Source organism: Lipotes vexillifer, unplaced genomic scaffold (assembly GCF_000442215.2).
Source record: "Lipotes vexillifer unplaced genomic scaffold, Lipotes_vexillifer_v1.1 scaffold71, whole genome shotgun sequence".
NCBI lineage: Eukaryota > Metazoa > Chordata > Mammalia > Artiodactyla > Lipotidae > Lipotes > Lipotes vexillifer.
In genome coordinates, this window is record NW_006793703.1 from 7,319,608 (window position 1) to 7,344,903 (window position 25,296).

At 43.0% G+C, this 25,296-nt stretch overlaps 1 protein-coding gene across 1 annotated transcript in view; it reads right to left on the minus strand.

Moving 5' to 3' along the window:
• Positions 1 to 25,296, minus strand: part of DENND11 (DENN domain containing 11) — a 41,722-nt gene that overhangs the window by 13,591 nt on the left and 2,835 nt on the right. Inside the window, exons 2-3 of the mRNA XM_007466627.1 lie at positions 6,140 to 6,239; positions 5,038 to 5,196 (exon numbers count right to left, since the gene is read on the minus strand). Of these exons, the coding sequence (XP_007466689.1) occupies positions 5,038 to 5,196; positions 6,140 to 6,239 (259 nt within the window). The remainder of the gene's footprint in view (positions 1 to 5,037; positions 5,197 to 6,139; positions 6,240 to 25,296) is intronic.

Below are 25,296 nucleotides of genomic sequence, written 5' to 3' on the forward strand. Positions count from 1 at the left end.
CATTCGCTTGCATTACTGCTGGGCATGTAAAATGGTACAATCTCTATGTGAAGCAATTTGACAATATCTATTAAAATTACAAACACATATGCTCTTTGAATCACCAATTTCATTTCTAGAAATTTAATGTACACATATACTACTCATGTGTGAAATTGTACTTGCTCATAGGTATTCAGTGCAGCCTCATAACAGCAACAGACTGGAAACAACCAAATGTCTATCAGTAAAAGCAACTTGAGAGAGCAAGCACGGTTCTTTTACACAGGGCTTGTAACACAACTGTGAGAAACAATCAAGAAGCTCTCCACGTACTAATATGAGAAGATCTCCCAGATATATTTTGCTGAATGAAAAAGGCAAGGTGCAAACAACACGTATAACAGGCCACCTTTTGTATGAAAAGAGGGAAAATAAGAATATACATTTGTATTTGTATACACACATACACAAACTTTGGAAAGATACATGGGAAATCAGCAGTGATTACTGGGATTATTGGATGGATATGGGAACTGGGTGAAGACTTCATTTTATGCCAGTGGTTGAGACTGCCACTCTCTTCTTCCCTTAGTAACAGAACCCTCCAAAATTTAGCTGGTCATGTGGCCACCCAGTTAAGGACCCCATTTCCTAGACTGTCCTGCTGCTATAGGTGTGGCTAGAAACTAAGAATAAGTCAATGAAACGTGGGCAGGAGCGATGTGTCCAATTTCTGGGATTCCTGGGGGTTTCCCCTTCCTGCAAGACCTAGTAATGGTGAATCAACTTTTACCATGTGGGGGAGGACAATACTCTAGCAGATGGCAGGATACAAAACAGCAAGACTTGGGTCCCAGAAATGACCCAGTGGAACAAAGCCAGCTGCCACACTGGACTGCTTCCCTTCCTCTGGGATTGTCATGCTAGAAAAGCTGTAATTCCACCTTGTTTGAGTCACTGTGTTTTGGGTTTCTTTGTTATAGCAACTTAGCCTGGATTTGAGCTAACGCAGAAAATGATATTTAGGAATGATTTACCATAGTATCAAAAACCACACTGTAGGGCTTCCCTGGTGGCGCAGTGCTTGAGAGTCCGCCTGCCGATGCAGGAGACGCGGGTTCGTGCCCCGTTTCGGGAAGATCCCACATGCCGCGGAGCGGCTGTGCCCGTGAGCCATGGCCACTGAGCCTGCGCGTCCGGAGCCTGTGCTCCGCAAATGGGAGAGGCCACAACAGTGAGAGGCCCGCATAACGCAAGGAAAAAAAAAAAAAAAAAACCACACTGTAGCACTGGCTTAGTAGCTAGAAAGGGAAGATCGCTAAAAAAAAAAACAAAAAAAACTTTCCTAGAACTTCAATAACTTGGAAGACGGGCCCTGTATCATCTGAACTTGTAACTTTAAGGGAAGCAGTGAGAAACAGAGCACTGATAGCTCCTTGATGTTTTTAGTTTTTAGTAGTTTTCATCTTACTACTACAACAGCAAGAGGAAAATAAGCGAGACTCAGTCAGTTTGCAAGCAGAAATGGTGGGATATACAGCGTAAGGGTGTACATTCTGAGTTCTGCAATATAAATTAATTGAGGCTTGAAATATTTGGGACCCCATGGGACTGAAAAACCCAATTCCTCTGTACCCAAAAAGCGGGAGATAACCTAGAGAAATGGAAATAAAAACAAAAATGGACAAATGGGACCTAATGAAACTTAAAAGCTTTTGCACAGCAAAGCAAACTATAAACAAGACAAAAAGACAACCCTCAGAATGGGATAAAATATTTGCAAATGAAGCAACTGACGAAGGATTAATCTCCAAAATATACAAGCAGCTCATGTAGCTCAATATCAAAAAAACAAGCACCCCATTCCAAAAATGGGCAGAAGACCTAAACAGACATTTCTCCAAAGAAGATATACAGATTACCAACACACACATGAAAAGATGCTCAACATCACTAATTATTAGAGAAATACAAATCAAATCCACAATGAGGTATCACTTCACACCAGTCAGAATGGCCATCATCAAAAAATATACAAACAATAAATGCTGGAGAGGGTGTGGAGAAAAGGGAACCCTCTTGCACTGTTGGTGGGAATGTAAATTGATACAGCCACTATGGAGAACAGTATGGAGGTTCCTTAAAAGACCCAACAATCTCACTACTGGGCATATACCCTGAGAAAACCATAATTCAAGAGTCACGTACCACAATGTTCACTGCAGCACTATTTACCATAGCCAGGACATAGAAGCAACCTAAGTGTCCATGGACAGATAGGTGAATGGATAAAGAAGATGTGGCACATATATACAACGGAGTATTACTCAGCCATAAAAAGAAATGAAATTGAGTTATTTGTAGTGAGATGGATGGACCTAGAGTCTGTCATACAGAGTGAAGTCAGAAAGAGAAAAACAAATACCGTATGCTAACACATATGTATGGAATCTAAAAAAAAAAAAAACAGGTTCTGAAGAACCCAGCAGCAGGACAGGAATAAAGACGCATTTGTAGGGAATGGACTTGAGGACACAGGGAGGCGGAAGGGTAAGCTGGGACGAAGTGAGAGAGAGGCATGGACATATATACACTACCAAATGGAAAACAGATAGCTAGTGGGAAGCAGCCGCATAGCACAGGGAGATCAGCTCAGTGCTCTGTGACCACCTAGAGGGGTGGGATAGGGAGGGTGGGAGGGAGACGCAAGAGGGAGGAGATATGGGGATATATGTATACGTATAGCTGATTCACTTTGTTATACAGCAGAAACTAACACAACATTGTGAAGCAATTATACTCCAATAAAACTGTTAAAAAAAAAGAAAAAAGAAAGAAAAATGCAGGAGGTAAGAATTTCTCTCAAAGCCTCTAAGAAACTCTCCCAGACACAGGAGTCTGCCCATTTATAAAGCCCAGATTTAGGCTACAGTCTCAAGGTAGTTGCCATTAAAACCAGGGAAAGACAGATAGGCCAAGAACCGTGATCAGTAACTAGGCCACCATCTACTGACTTAAAAACTAAGACCCAGAGGAGATCTTTGGCAGTAGATATTTTTACATGGAATTGGGTGGAAGCAAACAGACCAAGAAGCCTATTCAGTTTTTGAGGGATCTGTACTGTCACATTCTTGTCTACGGCCATACCACCCCGAAATCGCCGGATCTCATCTGTATTGTCATGTTCTTGGCCTATATAAGCCGCTGACTTCTCAACCCTTAAAGAAATCACTAGACCCCCAAATCCACACCAGCAGGAAACATGTTCCAAAGCCATGCAGCTTTCTCCAATGTTCACCAATACCTGCTTCAAAAGTGGTTATGGCACAAAGTGGATAAAGGAGCCCCAGAAGGCAAAGCCAGGAGCCATGGAGGAAAATGGACAAGGGGATTCTAGTGAGCAGAACCAAGGTGTAGCCAGGAGCATGCTGCTCTGTGAGGACAAGGGGTCTCTGCCATCCCTGCTCAGCAAATTTCATTATTATTATGGACTAACAACCACTCATATTATTTCTCATTCTTCTTTTTCAAATGGGAGCTTGTATCGTGGTTCCTTCTCTCCTTCTATATTGCATTTGGGAAGTGGGAATGGAGGACGTTGACTGTTCTTTCACAGCTTTGCAGAATAAGAGAACCATGTCCTGATTGCCTCAAATCACACAGAAACCCTGGATTTTAGACTAGAAACATTAACCAGATGAGACTCTCTGATGTCTCGGGGTGGGAGGAATGTGCTCTATGTCTGGGAAGCAGAGTACACACGGATACCCAGGTCGCCAGGGGGGCAAACTGCAGCAGAGCCTGCTAAAATTTCCTCCAAATCCATTCTTCTCTTCCTCCTGTTTGCAACAGGAGCCCCCGAATTTTAACTGGTCACAAGGTCACCCAACTAGAGACTACCTTTCCCAGTGTCCTGTGCTGTCAGGTGTGTCTTTGTGATTGAGGACTTGACAATGGGATATGAGAAGCGATGTATGCAACTTCCGGGCCCTTCATTCCTCCCTACGGGCTGGAATGCAGACATGGTAGTGGTGAGCAGCTTCAAACAGGTGAGAAGGACACCTTAGAACACAAAATCACTCTTAGGCTATGGTAGAATAATAAGAGAAGCAACGTGGGCCCTGAATTGTGGGGACAGCAGGCTGCTCACCCTGAACACCCTCCTACTTCTAGAACATTACATGGGGAAGAATCTTCTGTCTTATTTGAGCCAGTGTATTTTGGGGTCTCCGTTATCACCATTTAGCCAGGACTCTAATATAATACCTCCTTATAATTTTTGGCTTTTGAACCACGAGAATGTATTGCCTCCGTGGGAAATTAATTTTTCAAAAGCAGTAATAATTTTTTTAAAGTGTCAAGATCCCAACAAAAATGTGTTTTCTTTTTTAAATTCAATGTTACTTCTGAGACACAAAACTGAGGAAATATTTCAAATACAGAAGAATATGTATCACAGCTCCAAAACGTAGAGCAGCCGTTACAACAATTAGAGGCGTGTTAACTGCTTAACCACAGGGGATAATCGAGCAAACTAATGGGACAGCTCTAGCACGACAGAGCTATTAAAATAATCATCAAGGGCTTCCCTGGTGGCGCAGTGGTTGAGAGCCCGCCTGCCGATGCAGGGGACACGGGTTCGTGCCCCGGTCCGGGAAGATCCCACATGCCGTGGAGCGGCTGGGCCCGTGAGCCATGGCCGCTGAGCCTGCGCGTCCGGAGCCTGTGCTCCGCGACGGAAGAGGCCACAACAGTGAGAGGCCCGTGTACCGCAAAAAAAAAAAAAAAAAAAAATTGATGACAATATTAATATAAGCTGAAAGCAAAATCTACCCCAACTTTCATTCGAGGATGAAGAATCGTTTATGCAGGATGCTGGTTGAAACACGAAGACTACCACCCGAGGTGTGAGACACAGCCATGGATGTTCTTGGTGAGGAATCTGATGTTCTGATGGACAGCCTTTACCACTGAGGGCTCATCACAGCACACCAACTGGCAGAGCCCTGCTGCCTCTGCCCTCCCTGCACCCCACCCCGTATGTAAGCCACATACCGAACTTGGTTCTCCAGGAAGTGCATGTACCGGTACAGCAGGGTGTAGGATGGAGAGAGGATGCCCACGGATTTCATCCGGGCGCCACGCTCCAGCTCGCTTTCCACAGGCATGTTGGCGAAGCAGGCCAGGCCAAAGAAGGGCCCCTTTCGGAAATAGCTAAAATAGACCCAATGTGTAGCGTGGCTCGAAATCAGAGAGAGAAATTTCATTTTACTTTGTGTTTTGCCTTTGAGATGCAGTCGCGAACAAAAGACATAACTGCGCCCAGGGCTCTACGTGAGAAAACTCAGCCTGAGAAAAACGTTTTTTAGAACCTCAGCGGGACTATCAGCCCAAGCCCCTCAACCTCACAGATGGGACAACCAAGGCTCAAAGAAATTGTGGAACTCGCCAAGGGTCATCCCGCTGGAGCCAGGACTTGATCTCTGCAAAGCCTGCTACTCAGTCGCCCACGACCATGGACACAGCCTTTCTCCTCCTGCATAAAAACTGACCTGATGGGGGGACCTCTGTTTTATTAGCATAAACTGTGTTGATACTCTCCTCGCTTCCTGAGTCTCTGACATTTTAAATAGAACATTTGACCAGAGCTGTCACTTTGTTTCCTTCCCGTTTCTCACACTTATGTCTGTCATGGTTTCAGTCCAATGAGAAGATGAAAGCTACTCCATCACCCTGACATTCTCTCAATTTGTTCCTCACAAGAATCTTAATTACACAGGACTACAAACTGGCCTTACTTAAAGCTGGAATTTCAAGTTTTAGCACATACATGTCTTAAGTTAACCCAAATGCAACCGAAAACTCTATTCCTTTATTAAAGCCAAACCTCAAGCAAGGCCCAAGCATTTCTTAGGAAAGGAGAGAGAACCTCTATGGCAGTTCTTAACATTTTTGGATCATGAAACTCATCGAGAACCTAATGAAAGTTTGGGAACTTCTTGCTAGAAAACTGATATAAAAACACAAACCAGTATATATTTTCAGGGCATTTACACACACTTCCTGAAAATGCCCCAATGAGAGCCCTTATTCTCTGGGGGAAAGCACAGAGTGAGAGGAAATGGTACAGAGAAGACTTGCAATCAGCAGTACTTACATGAAATCAGACTGAATTTTATGGGACCCACTGGCCATAGACTTGAACTCAACGCCTTCAAGGTCAATATCTTGAGGTAAGCACCATTCCACCATGTTTCCTGTGGGGAAGAAGGGAGGATACAGGTTTAAAAGAGACAAAATCATTCAAAGGGCTTAGAGCAGGGCTAAGTGCACACGGCTTTGGAGTAAATGTACTACTGACTTGACCACCAGGATGCTCAGGTGGCTCATCCCTCCATCGCCTACATGCCAGCAGAGTCCCTGAGTCATCCCGAGGGCCAGAGATGGGTGGTGAAGGCATCTCCGATCTCTGCCTTCAAAAGAAAACAGTTCTTCCTAGTGAGGCTGCTGGCTTTGGTTCTCCCATTCTGCTTGGCCACCTCCAAATCTCCTTCCTTTTGCAGCCTCACTTCTAAGTGCATGTACCCCCATTTCCTCATCTCGTACTCTCTCCTTAACCCCTCGAGATCCTGCTTCCATCTTGCCTTTTTATGGCCACTAATGACTCTGACAAACCCCCAAACTCTTTTTAATTTTTAAATTAATTTTTAATTTAACTTTCATCGATCTCTTTGTGGCATTTGATAATTCCTCAAAAATGTCTCCCCTTTTTCCCTTGACTCCCGTGACAGAATATATACTATTTTGGTTCTTTTCTTTCTCCTCTGATCAAATGTAGCACTGCTTCCTTCCCTAACTCCTCCTCTCTCCTCAAAATGAGGCTCTTCTCCAAGGTCCAGACACCAGTTCTTTGCCTGCAGAATGTAAGAGCTCATTCACTTATCCCTAATTACTGAGTTTCTACTGAGCTAGGTGCTGGAGCTACGAAGTCAAATAAGACACAGTCCCTGACCTCAAACAGACTAGATTCCAGGGACAGATACGGAGATCAACAAGGAGACCAGTGACTACAGTTCTGGAGGCTGAAGGTGGTGGCGTGTGGTAAATTCTATGGCAGAGGATAACGTGGGATTTTAGAACGTAGCAATCACAAGCAGCCATAAGATTGAGGGAATCAGAGAAGTTCACAAGAGCAGTGTTTCCTAGAGGCTTGAGAGAATGCTACAGAACATGCCCTACTGTTTCCTTGCATATTCAAAAACTTTCCACATAAAAATACTAAGATACTTGTAAGATTTCACTTTAGAACAAACTTCTCATCAACACCTCAAGCCCTAATAGCCCAGGCATTAGAAATACCATTAATAATCCCAGACAACAAATGCTTTCAGATAATTGTTCGGGGCATCAGAGGTACCGCATATCAAGTCTACCTGGATACAACCCAGTCTCCGAATGGGGTGGGCATCACAGGGGATCAGCCTATCCTATATCCAGCAGCCTAAGGCACTTTCAAAAGAGGACTCTTAAACTCAAACAACTAATCAATGGGCTAAAAGAGAAAGCATGAAAAAAGGAATTAAGATTTCACACAACACAGAGGCCAGAACAATGTTGTATCTGTCAGGGTTAAAGACAAGAAAAATCATGCTGCACGCTGAACGAGGGGCGAACGTGGGGAGAAAGGTAAGGTTTCGCACACCGACTTTCCCCACGTTCCTGTCTTTCCACTAGCATCCCTGTCTACGGTCCCCTCGGTCCAGTGGCTCTCACCCTGTGTTGTGCAACAGGACACCCGGGAAGCTTACAAAGGTGCTGACCCTCCCCCCAAATCTACACGATCATGGTCTGTGCCACACGGGTGCTTCAGCCGATGAGCCCCCTGTGCACACGGTCCTAACCCTTCATGATGGCAACAGATGGCCAGCCTAGGAGAGGGACAGCCTGCAACGGACCCTCTGGCAGACTCTGTCCTCTCGCTTACCTGCTTCTTCTAGTATCTGCTGCCTTGTTCCCCGCCCCCATGCCACTCCATGCAGGGTTCAACTTGCTCTTAGCTCCTTTCCTCTGACCCGGCTTGTCCATGACTACTCAATGACTTGTTAAAACTTTAATGTACCTAAACTTTGTGCTGAGGGATAAGTTTAGAAAAGTGCACAGATCATAGCTCTGCAGCACAATGAGTTCTCCCAGCATGAGCACACCTGTGTGAGCAGAGCCCAGATCAAGCAGCAGGACATGAGCAGCAAAACAGAAGCCGCTCTTCTGCCCCGTCCGAGTCATTACCACTCTCTCAAGGCTAACCATTATCCGGACTCCGAACACGATAAATTAGCTTTGCTGTTTTTGAAATTTATAGAAATGCAATCATAGTTTGTATTCTTTTGTGCCTGTCTTCTTTGGCTCAATTTTTTTTTGCAAGATTCATCCAAGTTGATGCATGTAGCAATAATTTCTTCATTGACTACTCCCATCCTATGCATGTAACACAGCTTACTTACCTATTTAACTGTTGGTGCACATTTAGCTTACTTCTTATTTGAAGCTATCACAAAGAGCACTGCTGTGAACAATTCCATACGTGTCATCTGGTGACTACACGTGCGGTAGCTTTGTAATGCAGGACCCGGCTGGGCTAATTCACATTCCTCAGAATTCCCATTTGCGTCTGAGACTGGGGAGGCGAAGCAAAGCAGTAGCTGTGTTGTGTTTATGTCGGAGGGGCCAGTGTGAGGGCATCAGGTAACTCACGGGCACTGCTGCTTACCTTGCAGGCTCATCGCACCTGGGGGGTGGCTGCCGGGCCTGCTGCCGATGGATCCACCTTCCCCTGGATCCTCTGTCAGCTTCTCTGACTCCCACCCCAGGCGGGTGCTTAGTTCCATAATGAAAGGCATCAGCTTCATCAGGTCAGGGCACCACATCATTAGAACAGGAGGCAGTGACACGCTGACCTGGGTTCCCACCCACCCTCGTGAGCTCCAGCTTGCTCTCGTTCTCAACTTTACTCTCTGCTTCCTAACCGTCGCTCGAGAGGCTTCAAGCTCCACCATCAGACACAAGGCAACAGCCTTACACAGACTTTCTAACCAGCTCCCACAACTGCACAAGATCAAATCCCTGCAATAAATCCCTTTACTTATCTCCCAGTGGTTCTGTTTCTTTGATTAAACCTTGACTTTGACTGACACAATGTGCACACATTTCTGTTAACTACATCCCTAGGAGTGGAACGGCTGTAAAAATGTTTGCATCACTGCAGACTAAGGAAACTTTAATAATTCCCAAAGCAGTGTTTCCCAAAGCTTAGGTGACTAGGGCTTCTGCAAAAAACAAAATTTGTAAAAAAGGGATTTTGGCCAAACAATCTTTGTTTAGGTTAAATAAAGACAGACAAGTTCCTTCACTGCAGAACTTCTCAGAGCCTGTACTGTTTCTCTACATTACGAATCTCTGTGAGATCAAGACCATGCTAAATGTTTCCAAAATTATTTGGCCAATAGACCTATTTTTTTTTTTTTTTTTTTTTTTTTGCGGTACTCAGGCCTCTCACTGTTGTGGCCTCTCCCGTTGCGGAGCACAGACTCCAGACGCGCAGGCTATGGCTCACGGGCCGAGCCGCTCTGCGGCATGTGGGATCTTCCCGGACCGGGGCACGAACCCGTATCCCCTGCATCGGCAGGCGGACTCTCAACCACTGCGCCACCAGGGAAGCCCAATAGACCTATTTTTAAGGAGCATCTTAAGGGTCAAATTTTATAGAAGGCTTTTTTTTTTTTTTTTTTTTTTAAGAAATACCAGTATATTAGGGGCTGCAAGTTGACCCTTAGTACATACCACTCCTCCTTTCTTATAGGGAATAGGACCTCCTATTCTTAGCCTGGCATATGGCCTTCCAAATGATGACTATGTTTCTCTGTACCTTCTTGCAAATAGGTATGGCTACACAAGTAAATTCTGGCCAGTGGGATATAGACAGAAGTGAGGTGTGTCTTTCCAAAATATGCCTTAAAGGGAAGGAGTATGTAGTCCCTTCTTCCATCCTGCTGCCTGGCATATGGATGTGGTGACAAGCTGTCTTGAATCATACAGGTGAGGGCACCAGCCCACATATCAAGGAGGGGATGATGGAGCGAGAGCCAACTTGAGTCTAGGTCCTTGGATGACCCCATGGGTATGAACCGGCATTCCAGCCCTGGACCGGCTATCTCCTGACTGTTAAGTGAAAACTGAACTCTTATCTTGATTAAGTCACTGCTAATTTGGGTCTCTGGTATTCATAGCCAAACATACATCTTCTTACTTAATACAGCTGATCTGAAGAATAAAGCCCCCAATTCCTCAGCCTGGTCCTCAAAGCTTCTCTCTTATTCCTCTGTGCCTGGCCAATCCTCGTTGTATAGGAACTGGAAGAATCAGACGAAGTGAATGACACCCTGTTAGTTACATCCTTCACTTCTAGATGGATGCAAGCCCCTCTAGGTCGGGAAGAAAGGTCCATGAGGGTCAGGCTGGTGAATCACAGCACGGAGCATGGACTCCAGAACACCACTCTGGGAACAGTTCTTTATCCCACAGGAAGAACATTTCTGCTGACACACTCCTTGAATGAAAGGAAAGTAGATAAAGCTACTATGGCCCTCATCCCAGCCTAATACAGTCATTGTCTTAGATGTCTGTCTCCCCAGGAGACTGGACTTCTTAAAGGCAGGAACTCTGCTTGTTTATCTTTACACCCCAACATAGCACAGTGCTTAGCACAAGACAGGATGGACATTAAAAACAAAAACAAAGCAAAAACCCAGCTTTATAGGGGATATGCATGTTTTTAAAAAGCTAGTAGTAATGATACTGTGGTTATGTAAAAAATGTCCTCCTTCTTAAGAGGTTTATACTCAAGTATTTAGGAGTGAAGTCACGTCTGCATTTACTTTCTTTTTTTAAAAATTAATTTATTTTATTTACTATTTTTTATTTTGGGTTGCATTGGGTCTTTGTTGCTGTGTGCGGGCTTTCTCTAGTTGCGCTGAGCAGGGGCTACTCTTCATTGTGGTGCGCGGGCTTCTCATTGTGGTGGCTTCTCTTGTTGAGGAGCACGGGCTCTAGGAGCACAGGCTTCAGTAGTTGTGGCTCGCGGGCTCTAGAGCGCAGGCTCAGTAGTTGTAGCGCACGGGCTTAGTTGCTCCGCGGCATGTGGGATCTTCCCAGACCAGGGCTCGAACCCGTGTCCCCTGCATTGGCAGGCGGGTCCTTAACCACTGCGCCACCAGGGAAGCCCTGCATTTACTTCCAAATGGCTGAGGAAAAAAGTTTTTATCTGTATTTAGTCAATTCTAGTACAATGCTTGTTGAATTTGTGCCAACACAATTGATATATTAAGAACAATGTGCACATAGGGAATTTCACATTTGCTAATGCTATGGATTCAACGCAATCTCAATGAAAATCCCAATAAGCTATTTGTGGATATTGACAAGTTAATTCTAAAGTTTACACGGAAAGGCAAAAGGCCGAAGTTAGCCAATACAATACTGAAGAGAACTAATACTGCCTGATTCTAAGACTCACTATAAAGTAATCAAGACAGTACGGTACTGGCACAAGATTAGACAAATAGATCAATGGAACAGACTAGAGAGCCCAGAAATAGACCCACACAAATACAGTCAACTGATCTTTGCCAAAGGAGCTAAGGTAATACAACGGGAAAAAAGATAGTCTTTTCAACAGTGGTGTTAGAACAACTGGATAGCCATACGGAAAAAAATGAATCTAGACACAGACCTTACACTTTGCACAAAAATTAACTCAATATGAATAGTATACCTAAAGGTAAAATGCAAGATTATAAAACTTCTAGAAGATAACATAGGAGAAAGTCTAAGTGACTTTGAGTTTAGCAATGAGTTTTTAGATACAACACCAAAAGAATCATCCATGAAGAAAAAATTGGTAAGTTATACCTCATTAAAATTAAAAACGTATGACCTGTGAAAGACACCATTAAGAGAACAAAAAGACAAGCTAATGATGGGGCAAAATATTTGCAGAAACATATCCGATAAAGGCTTATATCCAAAATAAGAACTCTTAAAACTCAACATTAAGAAAACAACTTGGGCTTCCCTGGTGGCGCAGTGGTTGGGAGTCCGCCTGCGATGCAGGGGACACAGGTTCGTTCCCCGGTCCGGGAGGATCCCACGTGCCGCGGAGTGGCTGGGCCTGTGGGCCGTGGCCTCTGGGCCTGTGCGTCCGGAGCCTGTGCTCCGCAACGGGAGAGGCCATGACAGTGAGAGGCCCGCGTACCGCAAAAAAAAGAAGAAAACAACTCAATTTAAAAAATGGACAAAAGATCTGAACAGATATCTCACCAAAGACATACAGACGGTAAACGTGCATATGAAAACATGCTCAATATCACATATCATCAAGGAATTGTCAATTAAAACAACGAGATCCTACTACACACCTATTAGAATGGTCAAAATCCAAAACGCTGAAAACACCAAATGCTGACAAGGATGTGGAGCAACAGGAAGCCTCACCCACTGCTGGTGGGAGTGCAAAATGGTGTAGCCACTTTGGAAGACAGTTTGGCAGCTGCTTACAAAACTAAACATATTCTTGCCACATGATCCAGCAATCATGCTCCTTTGTATATTTATCCAATGAGTTGAAAACCTAGGTCCACACAAAAGCCTGCACATTAATGTTTATAGCAGCTTTGTTAATATAATTGCCAAAAACTGGAAGCAACCAAGATGTCCTTCAAAAAGGTGAATGGATAAAAAAAACTGTGGGATATCCACATAACAAAATACTATTCAGCAATAAAAAGAAATAAGCCACCAAGCCACGAAAAATCATGGAGGAAACTTAAATGCATATTGCTAAGTGAAAGAAGCCAGTCTAAAAAAGCTATATTCTGCAAAATACCAACTATGTGACATTTTGGAAAGGAAAAACTATAGATAGTAAAAAAGATCAGGCGGTAAGCAGGGATGAACAAGCAGAGCACAGAGGATTTTTAGGGCAGTAAAACTATTCTGTATGATACTGTTATGGTGGATACCTAACATCGTGCATTTTTCAAAACCCAGAGAATGTACAACACGAAGAGTGAACCCTTATGTAAACTATGAACTTCAGATAACAATAATGTATAAATACTGGTTCATCAATTACAACAAATATACCACGCTAATGCACGATGTCAATAATAGAGGTAATGGGGGGGCCGGGCAGGCAGGTAGGGGAAGAGGGTAAATGGAAACTCTGTACTTTCTGCTCAGTTTTCCTGTAAACCTAAAATTGTTAAAAATAAAATAAAATTTATTAATTAAGAAAGGTAATAAATTAATTAACCTAGGTTAATTATCCTAGGGGTAGTAATGATATTGTGCCTATGTAGGAAAACAGCCTTATTCTTAGGAGATTTAAACTGAAGTATTTAGAAATGCAATGTCATGATGTCTGAAAGTTACTTTCAAATAGTTCAGAAAAAAAAAGTACATTTATACATCCTCAGCTCTGCTATAATGCTGGCCGAATTTGTTCCAAAGCAATCGATATGTTAACAATTCATAGGGAATTTCATGTTTGCTGATATGTGGTTTTGATCTCAACGTTCAAAATGTGAACACAGAAAACTGCACCCAGCTGTAGCACTACACAAAACGCATCCCCACACAACACTCAAACATCTGCCTGCTACCTCGGTTCACCATGTGTGTTCTGAGCCACACTTATCTCCTCTAGTGTTACAACTTTCCATCCAATTTCACAAAGCCCTCTTCCTCTGCTTCATTATAATTCACAAGCTCAACCCTTTCAACACCCACCTTCGTACGCAAACTGCAGGTCTTTTTTAAGGTAGAGTGCCGTATTTTGAGTATTGATGCATTTCTTAATTATTTAACATACGTACAGCCGTCCTACCACTTTTATTATGTTCCTATCTTTCTTTAATGTGTCACTGGCAAAGTTTTTGAGTGTTGTGCCCCTCACCCCATCTTCCCCATAAGCCCTGTGATTTTTACTGCAAGATTTGCTTAGCACAGTGGTTTTTAGGAATGCGTATTTCACGTTATTGTGGAACTGACTTTAGATAAAACAAATATGGCAAAATGCCAACAAATGCGGAGTGACACATATATCTAAGTCAGGATATATAGATTTTCACTGCACTATTCTTTCAACTTTTCTGAGGTTTAAAAAATTTCAACATATGAGAGGGAGACAAGATGGCAGAAGAGAAGGACTTGAGCTCACCTCCTCTCACGAAAACACCAAAATCACAACTAACTGCTGAACAACCATCAACAAAGAAGACTGGAAACTACCAAAAATGTATTCTACATCCAAAGACAAAGAAGCCACAACAAGACAGTAGGAGGGGTGTTTTCATGATGTAATCAAAACCCATACCCACCAGATGGGTGACCCACAAATTGGAAAATAATTGTATCGCAGAGGTTCTCCCACAGGAGTGAGACTTCTGAGCCCCATGTCAGGTTCCCCAGCCTCGGGGTCTGGCATTGGGAGGAGGAGCTCCCAGAGCATTTGGCTTTGAAGGCCATCAGGGCTTGAGTGCAGGAGCTAAACAGGACTAGGGGAAACAGAGACTCCACTCTTGGAGCGTGCACACAAGGTTTCATGTGCACTGGGACCCAGGGCAAAGCAGTGACTCCACAGGAGCCTGGGCAAGACCTACCTGCTGGTCATGGAGGATCTCCTGGGGATGCAGGGGTCGGCTGTGGCTCACTGTGGGGGCAAGGACACTGGTGGAAGAGGCCCCAGGGAATATTCATTGGCATGAGCTCTCCCAGAAGTTGCCATTTTGGTACCAAGACCTGGCCCCACCCAACAGCAGACAGGCTGCCTAAAGTCATCCTGAGTGCACAGCCACCTCTAAACACACCCCTTGACATGGCCCTGCCCACCAGAGAGACAAGACCCAGCTCCATCCACCAGTGGGCAGGCACCAGTGCCTCCCACCAGGAAGCCTGCACAAGCCCCTGAACCAACCTCACCTAACGGGAGTAGACACCAGAAGCAAGAGGAACTACAAACCTACAGCCTGAGAAACGGAGACCACAAACACAGAAAGTTAGACAAAATGAGATGGCAGAGGAATATGTTCCAGATGGAGGAACAAGATAAAACCCCAGAAGAACAACTAAGTGAAGTGGAGATAGGCAATCTGCCTGAAAAAGAATTCAGGGTAATGATAGTAAAGATGATCCAAGATCTTGGAAAAAGAATGGAGGCACAGACCAAGAAGATACAAGAAATGTTTAACAAAGAGCTAAAAGATTTAAAGAACAAACAGAGGTGAACAATACAATAACTGAAATGCGAAATATACTAGACAGAATAAATAGCAGAATAAATGAGGCAGAAGAATGAATAAGTGAGCTGGAAGAAAGAATGGTGGAAATCACTGCCGTGGAACAGAATAAAGAAAAAAGAATGAAAAAAAATGAGGACAACCTAAGAGACCTCTAGGACGATGTTCATCACAACAACATTTGCATTATAGGGGTCCCAGAAGAAGACAGAAAGAAAGGGTCTGAGAAAATATTTGAAGAGATAATAGCCGAAAATTTCCCTAACATGGGAAAGGAAACACTCAAGTCCAAGAAGCGCAGAGGAGGCTAAACACGTGGAGGCTAAACAATATGCTACAACAAACCAATGGATCAATGAAGAAATCAAAGAGGAAGTTAAAAAATACCTAGGGACAAATGAAAACAAAAGCATGAAGATATAAAACCTATGGGAGGCAGCAAAAGCAGTTCTAAGAGGGAAGTTTACAGCCATGCAAGCTTACCTCAGAGAAAGGGAACCCCCATACAATTATCAGCTGATTTTTCAGCAGAAACTGCAGGCCAGAAGGGAGTGGCCTGATATATTTAAAGTGTGAAAAGGAAAAACCTACAACCGAGTATACTCTACCCAGCAAGGCTCTTGTTCAGATTCGACAGAGAAATCAAAAGCTTTACAGACAAGCAGAAGCTTAGAGAATTCAGCACCACCAAATCAGCTTTACAAAAAATGCTCAACGAACTTCTCTAGGCAGAAAAGAAAAAGCCACAACTAGAAATAAGAAAATTACAAATGGGAAAGCTCACGAAATAAGAAAAAAGAAAATTACAAATGGTAAAGGCAAACATACAGTAAAGATAAGAAATTATCCACAAATATGGTATCAAAACCAGCAATTGTGAAAAGAGGTGAGTACAAATGCAGGATATTCGAAATGCATTTGAAATTACAAGACCAGAGACTTAAAACAATCTTGGATATATATATATATATGTGTGTATATATATATTTACATATATTTTATATGTATATTTATATATATATATAGAGAGAGAGAGAGACTGCTATATCAAAACCTCATGGTAACCACAAACCAAAAATCTATAATATATACACACACAAAAAAGAAAAATCAATCCAAAAACAACTCTAACGATAGTCATCAAATCACAAGAGAAGAGATCAAAAGAGGAAGGGAAGAAAAAAAGACCTACAAAAACAAATCCTAAACAATTAACAAAATGGCAGGACTTCCCTGGTGGTCCAGTGGTTAAGAATCCACCTTCCAATGCAGGGGATGTGGGTTCGATCCCTGGTAGGGGAACTAAGATCCCTCATGCCACAGGGCAACTAAGCCCATGCGCTCTAGAGCCTATGCACCACAACTAGAGAGCTCATGTGTTGCGACTACTGAGCCCATGCACTCTGGAGCCCACGCGCCACAACTACTGACCCGCACACTCTGGAGCCCGCATGCCACAACTAGAGAGCCTGCGCGCTGCAACTACTGAGCCCGCACACCACAACTAGAGAGAAGCCTGCGTGCTGCAACGAAGAACCCACATGCTGCAACAAAAGATCCCACATGCCAAAACGAAGATCCCACGTGCCGCAACTAAGACCCAACACAGCCAAATAAACAATTAACAAAACAGCAATAAGAACATACATATTGATAATTACCTTAAATGTAAATAGATTAAATGCTCCAACCAAAAGACATTGATTAGCTGAGTGGATACAAAAACAAGACCTGTATATATGCTGTCTACAAGAGACCCACTTCAGATCTAGGGACACATACAGACTGAAAGTGAGGGGATGGAAAAAGGTATTCCAAGCAAATGGAAATCAAAAGAAAGCTGGAGTAGCAATACTTTTATCAGACAAAGTAGACTTTAAAATAAAGATTGTTACAAGAGACAAAGAAGGACACTACATAATGATCAAGGGATCAATCCAAGGAGAAGACATAACAATCATAAATATATATGCACCCAACATGGGAGCTCCTTATATATTAAGGCAAATGCTAACAGCCATACAAGGAGAAACTGACAGTAAAACAATAATAGTGGGGGACTTTAACACTCCACTTACATCAATGGACAGATCACCCAGACAGAAAATCAATAAGGAAACACAGGCCTTAAATGACACATTAGACCAGATGGACTTAATTTATATGTATAGGACATTCCATCCAAAAGCAGCAGAATACACATTCTTCTCAAGTGCACATGAAACATTCTCCAGGATAGATCAGATGCTGGGCCACAAAGCAAACCTCAGTAAATTAAAGAAAACTGAAATCATACCAAGCATCTTTTCCAACCACAATGCTATGAGATCAGAAATCAACTACAAGAAAAAAATTGCAAAAACACAAACACGTGGAGGCTAAACAATATGCTACAACAAACCAATGGATCAATGAAGAAATCAAAGAGGAAATTAAAAAATACCTAGAGACAAATGAAAATCAAAGCATGAAGATATAAAACCTATGGGAGGCAGCAAAAGCAGTTCTAAGAGGGAAGTTTACAGCAATGCAATCTTACCTCAGGAAACAAGAAAAATCTCAAACAACCTAAACTTGCACCTAAAGCAACTAGAGAAAGAAGAACAAACAAAACCCAAAATTAGTAGAAGGAAAAAAATCATAAAGATCAGAGCAGAAATAAATGAAACAGACAAAGAAAACAATAGAAAAGATCAATGAACCGAAGAGCTGGTTCTTTGAAAAGATAAACAAAATTGATAAACCTTTAGCCAGACTCATCAAGAAAAAAAGGGAAGGGGCTCAAATCAATAAAATGAGAAATGAAAAAGAAGTTACAACTGCCACCACAGAAGTAGTTATAAGAGACTACTACAAGCAACTATATGCCAATAAAATGGACAATCTGGAAGAAATGAACAAATTCTTAGAAAGGTAGTCTTCCAAGACCAAACCAGGAAGAAATAGAAAATATGAACAGACCAAACACCAAGTACTGAAATTGAAACTGTGATTTTAAAAATTCCAACAAATAAAAGTCCAAGACCAGATGGCTTCACAGGTGAATTCTTCTATCAGACATTTAGAGAAGAGTTAACACCTATCCTTCTGAAACTCTTCCAAAAAACTGCAGAGGAAGGAACACTCCTAAACTCATTCTATGGGGCCACCATCACCCTGGTACCAGACGAAGACAACGATACCACAAAAAAAGAAAATTACAGGCCAACATCACTGATGAACATAGACGCAAAAATCCTCAACAAACTACTAGCAAACCGAATCCAACAATACATTAAAAGGATCATACACCATGATCAAGTGGGATTTTTCCCAGGGATGCAAGGATTTTTCAGTATCTGCAAATCAATCAGTGGATACACCCTGTTAACAAACTGAAGAATAAAAACTATATGATCATCACAATAGATGCAGGAAAAGCTTTTGACAAAATTCAACACCCATTTATGATAAAAACCCTCAGAAAGTGGGCTTAGAGTGAAATACCTCAACATAATAAAGGCCATATATGACGAACCCACAGCTAACATCATACTCAACAGTGAAAAGCTGAAAGCATTTCCTCTAAGATCAGGAACAAGATAAAGATGTCCACTCTCACCACTTTTATTCAACATAGTTTTGGAAATCCTAGCCATGGCAAACAGAGAAGAAGAAGAAATAAAAGGAATCCAAACTGGAAAAGAAGTAAAACTGACACTGTTTGCAGATGATATGATACTATACATAGAAAATCCTAAAGATGCTACCAGAAAACTACTAGAGCTCATCAATGAATTTGGTAAGGCTGCAGGATACAAAATTAATACACAGAAATCTCTTGCATTTCTATACACTAACAGCGAAAAATCAGAAAGAGAAATTAAGGAAATAATCCCACTTACCATCGCATCACAAAAATAAAATACCTAGGAATAAACCTATCTAAGGAGGCAAAAGACCTGTACTCTGAAAACTATGAGATGCTGATGAAAGAAATCAAAGACGACACAAACAGATGCAAAGATATACCATGTTCTTGGATTGGAAGACTCAATATTGTCAAAATGCCTATACTAACCAAGGCAATCTACAGATTCAATGCAATCCCTATCAAATTACCAATGGCATTTTTCACAGAACCAGAACAAAAGAATTTTCAATTTGTATGGAAATATAAAAGACCCCAAATAGCCAAAGCAATCTTGAGAAAGAAAAACAGAGCTGAAGGAATCAGGCGCCCTAACTTCAAACTATACTACAAAGCTACACTAATCAAAACAGTATGGTACTGGCACAAAACAGAAATACAGATCAATGGAACAGGATAGAAAGCCCAGAAATAAACCCATGCACCTATGGTCAATTAATTTAGGACAAAGGAGGCAAGAATATACAGTGGAGAAAAGACAGTCTCTTCAATAAGTGGTGCTGGGAAAACTGGACAGCTACATGTAAAAGAATGAAATTACAACATTCTCTAACATCATACACAAAAATAAACTCAAAATGGATTAAATACCTAAATGTAAGACCAGATACTATAAAACTCTTAGAGGAAAATATAGGCAGAATACTCTCTGACATAAACTGCAACAATATCTTTTTGGATCCACCTAATGAAAATAAAAATGAAAATAAACAAATGGGACCTAATGAAACTTAAAAGCTTTTTCACAGCAAAGGAAACCATAAACCAAATGAAAAGACAACCCACAGAATGGGAAAAAATATTTGCAAACAAAGTGACTGACAAGGGATTAATCTCCAAAATGTACAAACAGTTCATGCAGTTCAATATCAAAAAAGCAAACAGCCCAATCAAAAAGTGGGCAGAAGATCTTAATAGGCATTTCTCCAAAGAAGACATACAGATGGCAACAGGCACATGAAAAGATGCTCAACATCGCTAATCATTAGAGAAATGCAAATCAAATCTGCAATGAGATATCACCTCCCACCAGTCAGAATGGCCAACATCAAAAAATCTACAAACAATAAATGTTGGACAGGGTGTGGAGAAAAGGCAACCCTCCTACACTGCTGGTGGAAAGGTAAATTGGTACAACCACTATGGAGAACCATCTGGAGGTTCCTTAAAAAACTACCATATGACCCAGCAATCCCACTCCTGGGCATATATCTGGAGGAAACCATAATTCAAAAAGATACATGCACCCCAATGTTCACTGCAGCACTATTTACAATAGCCAAGACATGGAAGCAACCTAAATGTCCACTGACAGATGAATGGATAAAGAAGATGTGGTACATATCAATATATGCAGTGGAATATTATTCAGTCATAAAAAAAAGAATGAAATAATGCCATCTGCAGCAACATGGATGGACCTAGAGATTATCATACTAAGTGAATTAAGTCAAAAAGGGAAAGACACATACCATATGATATCACTTATATGTAGAATCTAAAATATGACACAAATGAACTTATCTACAAAACAGAAACAGATTCACAAGCTTTGAAAACAAATTTATGGTACCAGAGGGGGAAGGTGGGGGGGGGGGGGGGATAAATCAGGAGTTTGGGATTACTACTATATATAAAATAGACAATTGGGCTTCCCTGGTGGCGCAGTGGTTGAGAGTCCGCCTGCCGATGCAGGGTACACAGGTTTGTGCCCCGGTCCGGGAAGATCCCACATGCCGCAGAGTGGCTAGGTCCGTGAGCTATGGCCGCTGAGCCTGCGCATCCGGAGCTTGTGCTCCGCAACAGGAGAGGCCACAACAGTGAGAGGCCCGCGTACCGCAAATAAATAAATAAATAAATAAATAAATAGACAATCAACAAGGACCTACTGTACAGCACAGTGAACTCTACTCAATATTCTGTAATAACCTATATGGGAAAAGAATCTGAAAAATAATGGATATATGTATAACAGAATCACTTTGCTATACACTTGAAACTAACACTGTAAATCAACTATACCCCAATATAAAAAAAATTAAATTAAAAAATTTCAATATATGAATTAAGAAACATAACTGAAATAACAGAGATGCAAAAAACCATAAGCTAAGCATAAAGGACTTTGCAAAACCAAAAAATAATTGAGACAATGTGTTATATTTAAGGGGATGAAACAGCATGATGGCTAAAGGTCATCCTTTAACAGAAATAGTACACTAGTCTCAAAAATTAGAAACCCGTTTATATATGAAACTTGTAAGAGGCTTAAAGGAAAGTGATTTGGCAGAAATAACAATCCTTGTCGTGAGCCATTTAGGGCCAGAAAAACCTCACACAGAATGCTACCTACTTCAGGCTCAGCCTTCACACTCAAAGCCATTTGGTTTTCCCAATTTCCTCACCACACTTTAGGAACCTAGCCAGGGAGCTGGGGCCTGGCAAGACTGAACAGCAGGGCTCATCCCAGGGGTAGGCAATCAAAGAGAGGAGTCAACACTGACAAGTGCCTTATTTCCTGACTTGCTCTCCTTCCATCTCCATGTCCCCCCTTGCCTTGGGCCCATTACAGGTACCCACAGGCCCTGCCTAGCCTCTAGGAGGGATGGACATGACCGCACAAGGAACAAACGTGGCAATCTGCTTTGTGTACATTCAGCCAGTCATTCAATAAATATTGGTGGAACATAACTTGGCAGCCCAGTGCCAGATTCTGGGCTCAGGCAAAGGAACTTGGGCTAACAGATTACTGAGTTGGCGGCTCAGGTACCCAGGGAAGCCACAGGGCAATGCTGAGCCTGGCTGTAGATGCAGAGATGGTCTGAACCTCGTGGCCCTGTGTGCCAGGGCCTCCCAGAGCTGATGTTCCACAAGCTCCTACGCTAGGTGAGATGTACTCTGTCCTATCTACATACAGGGCTGCCTCTGCCTTCTATTTCTGTTGAAATGTGAAATGACCACACCCCCAAGCATATTTGGATTTCGTCAACCACCACCTCTCCAGGGAGAATAGATATTAGCTGCTACTGCTGCTGCCTGTTAAGAAAGCTGATCTCAGAATATTTAAAATGGAGAAGGCAATGATCTTGAACCAAAATAATCTCTGTCTAGTGGGAAATACGTGGCTTTCCTTCCTCCTTTTCTCCCTCCGTGTTGGGTGGTTCCCAATCAAGAATTTCCTCCTGAGCCCTTGATTTCATAAGCAGTGGCTGCCTCAGCTCAAGGTCCTGTTACGGCTCCTCTGACCTAAGAGTGGAGCTCTGTACCAGTTCTCCCCTCTCCAACATGTGCGCTGACTTTTACTCTTTCCATCAGCTCTGCCCATCGGCATACACACAAGCCCTGAATAAAGGCAAGAATCCAGGTGTACTTGTGGTCCCCACTCTGCAGGAGGCCCCCAAATCCCAGAGATGGAAGAAACCTCAGAAGCTTATATGGTTCAGACTCTAACGCCAGAGAAGTCGACAACTCTAGGTCTCAAATAGTTCTGAACTGTCTTACCACCACCTAGGATGAGAGTATATCCAAAGCAAAGGAAGAAAGAGTCAGTATAGAGAAACCTGAGGCAGGAAGAAATTAATCCTGGTGATTTCAAGTCAGCCATATGCCAATCCATGGCTCAATTCCAATGCATTAATTTTACATGGAAGAAACTTTCCATTTCACGGGCCCCATATCATTTTGCGCCAGGCAGTGGTGTGGTGTGATGTGGGACGAAGCACAGGAATCCTGCCCCTCTCTGCTCTGTGACTTAATATGACTTAACTGCCCTTTGCCTCTGTTTTTCTCGTCATTACAGAGCCGACTGTTGAAAGGATTAGCTAGTTCCTGGCCCACGGTGGGCACTCAGTAAGTGGTGGTTGTTTTGATTCCCACTCCTACTCTAGTTTCCACCCACTTTCAAGAGAAACAGAAGTCCCTGCAGATGGTGACCAACTGACTTCTCCCTGAAAACCGCAAGCAGGTGAATCACCAACAGCCTGAGAAAGAGTTTGCCAATGTGGGAATTACTGCAATTCACCACACAGTTGTATTCCACTGACATCTGATAGAGACTACAGAGAAAGGACGCGGCAGACTTAATCATTCGAACCGGCCTTCTCTTGGCCTCTTTGAGCTGGCCATTCGTAGGACTGCTCTTTGAGACTCAAAATGGCGCTCCAAATTTTCCATTCTCATTCTGCTTTGTCACTTTCCCACCAGTGGCTGGAGCCATTTACTACTGCATGAGTCAGATGACCTGGGCAGCCCTCCAAGTTATGCCTCAGATGGTACACCTGGCCCTGTCTCGCTGTGCCTCCACATTGCCATTGTTTAAAAAAAATGCGTGTATTCTGCTGACTATACGCAGAATGTATGGGGATTAAAATTAGCGTATGTGAGTGATTTTAAATACCACGCTCATTTAACATGAACACAGGAGCATTTTGATGCACTAAGTTAAATAGGGGCTTAGCTGTAATTTAGGCACTGGCTAGAGGTTGAGGGAGGAACAGGTAATTCATCCCTAATCAGGAAGAACAAAGGAAAAAGAGACATCTTACAAACTTCAGCAGGTTTTCCTCCGCTCAGCCATCCCAACACAAACACGCACAGCATAGGAATTTCCCCCAGACACTCACAAAATAACTCTGGGGAAAATGCAGCTGTTGAAAGCGAATCTCTTATAAAGAAACAGTCCAGTGAGGCTGATTCACAGGTGTCGTACACTGCAGATCCAGAGCTCTAGCTACCTCAGGCCCACACACAAGCCCTCAGTCACAAGGTGAGACAGCTATGTCACCTTCATAGAGGGGATGGGGGAAGCAGGCTGATTTCCAAGTGTGACAGTGACTTTTCCCTTAATTAAGCAGACAAAAGAACGAAAATTTTACTAGAGACCCAAAGAAGAGAATCAAAATTAAAACCCAAAGCTCTAAATAATGGGTTGGACACAATGAAAAGGCAGGATTCTGGCTGCCAACCTCTCCCACTTGGCTCCCATAGTCGGCATCTGGGCCTGGTTTCAATAGCAGCTTTGTAGCCCACATGGCCGGCACCACCACCATCCCAGGGACTCCCTGCTCCAGATAAAGACTGAGTGTGTCAGGGAGTGAGTGTGAGAGAGACGGGGGAAGGAGAGTGTGTGTGAGAGAGCGAGAGCCTCTGCCTCACTTGACCCTGAAGCCCCTACAGACCTCACAACATCGGTAGATCCAACAACCATAATTTTCAAACCGTGACTCCAATGAAAATAACATTCTTTATGGCCCCAGCCTCTTCTCTGATTCTTTCTACAGATGCCCAACCCAAAATTAGTATCCAAAAATACAGGAGAATTACTCTTATTCCCATGCACTGGTCTGAGGATCACTGAGCACATCCCTGCCCAAGAGTGTGTGAATGTGTGCGTAACCAGAATCCACTCCTCTCTCACACCTCTCTCAGCACCCAGACCACGCACACCCTGACAGATGAACCACAGCTGTGGATTCTCTCCTCCCCCATGCCCTCTTGTACTCTCGCAGGCACATGTGCCAACAGTTCCCTATACCAGGTGGGAAGATGAATGAAATACCCATGGCCTGGGCAGCAGGTGACTGGGGAGGTTTGGGGAGAAGGGCGGAGCTCCTGGGGAACACTGAGGACAAAGCTGGGAGATACATGGGGAGCAGACAGGTAAGCGCAGAAACTCTAGACAGTTTCTCCCAAGGAAGAACTTCTGTGATATGTTCTGATTTGGGTAAAGAAGCCAGTATTCACTTTACTACTTTGGGTATCATGGGCTAAGGAAGACAAACGCCTTGGTGGACCAAGATTAAATAATAACACATAGCAGACCTGCCTCCGTAGCAGAACGAGGAAGACACTGATTAAAACTGGGAGACGTAAGTCTGGCCCCAGCGACGTCTCCCACTCACTGGGCATCCAGGGGCCTCCATGTCCCCTCTCCAGACCGCGATTTCCTCAACCTTCACCCAAGGGACACCCCACGGGCTCTCTAAGGCCCTTGTCCTAGTGTCAACCTTTGCAGCCCTGGGAACCCCAGTAGCATTCATTCATTCCATCTTCTAC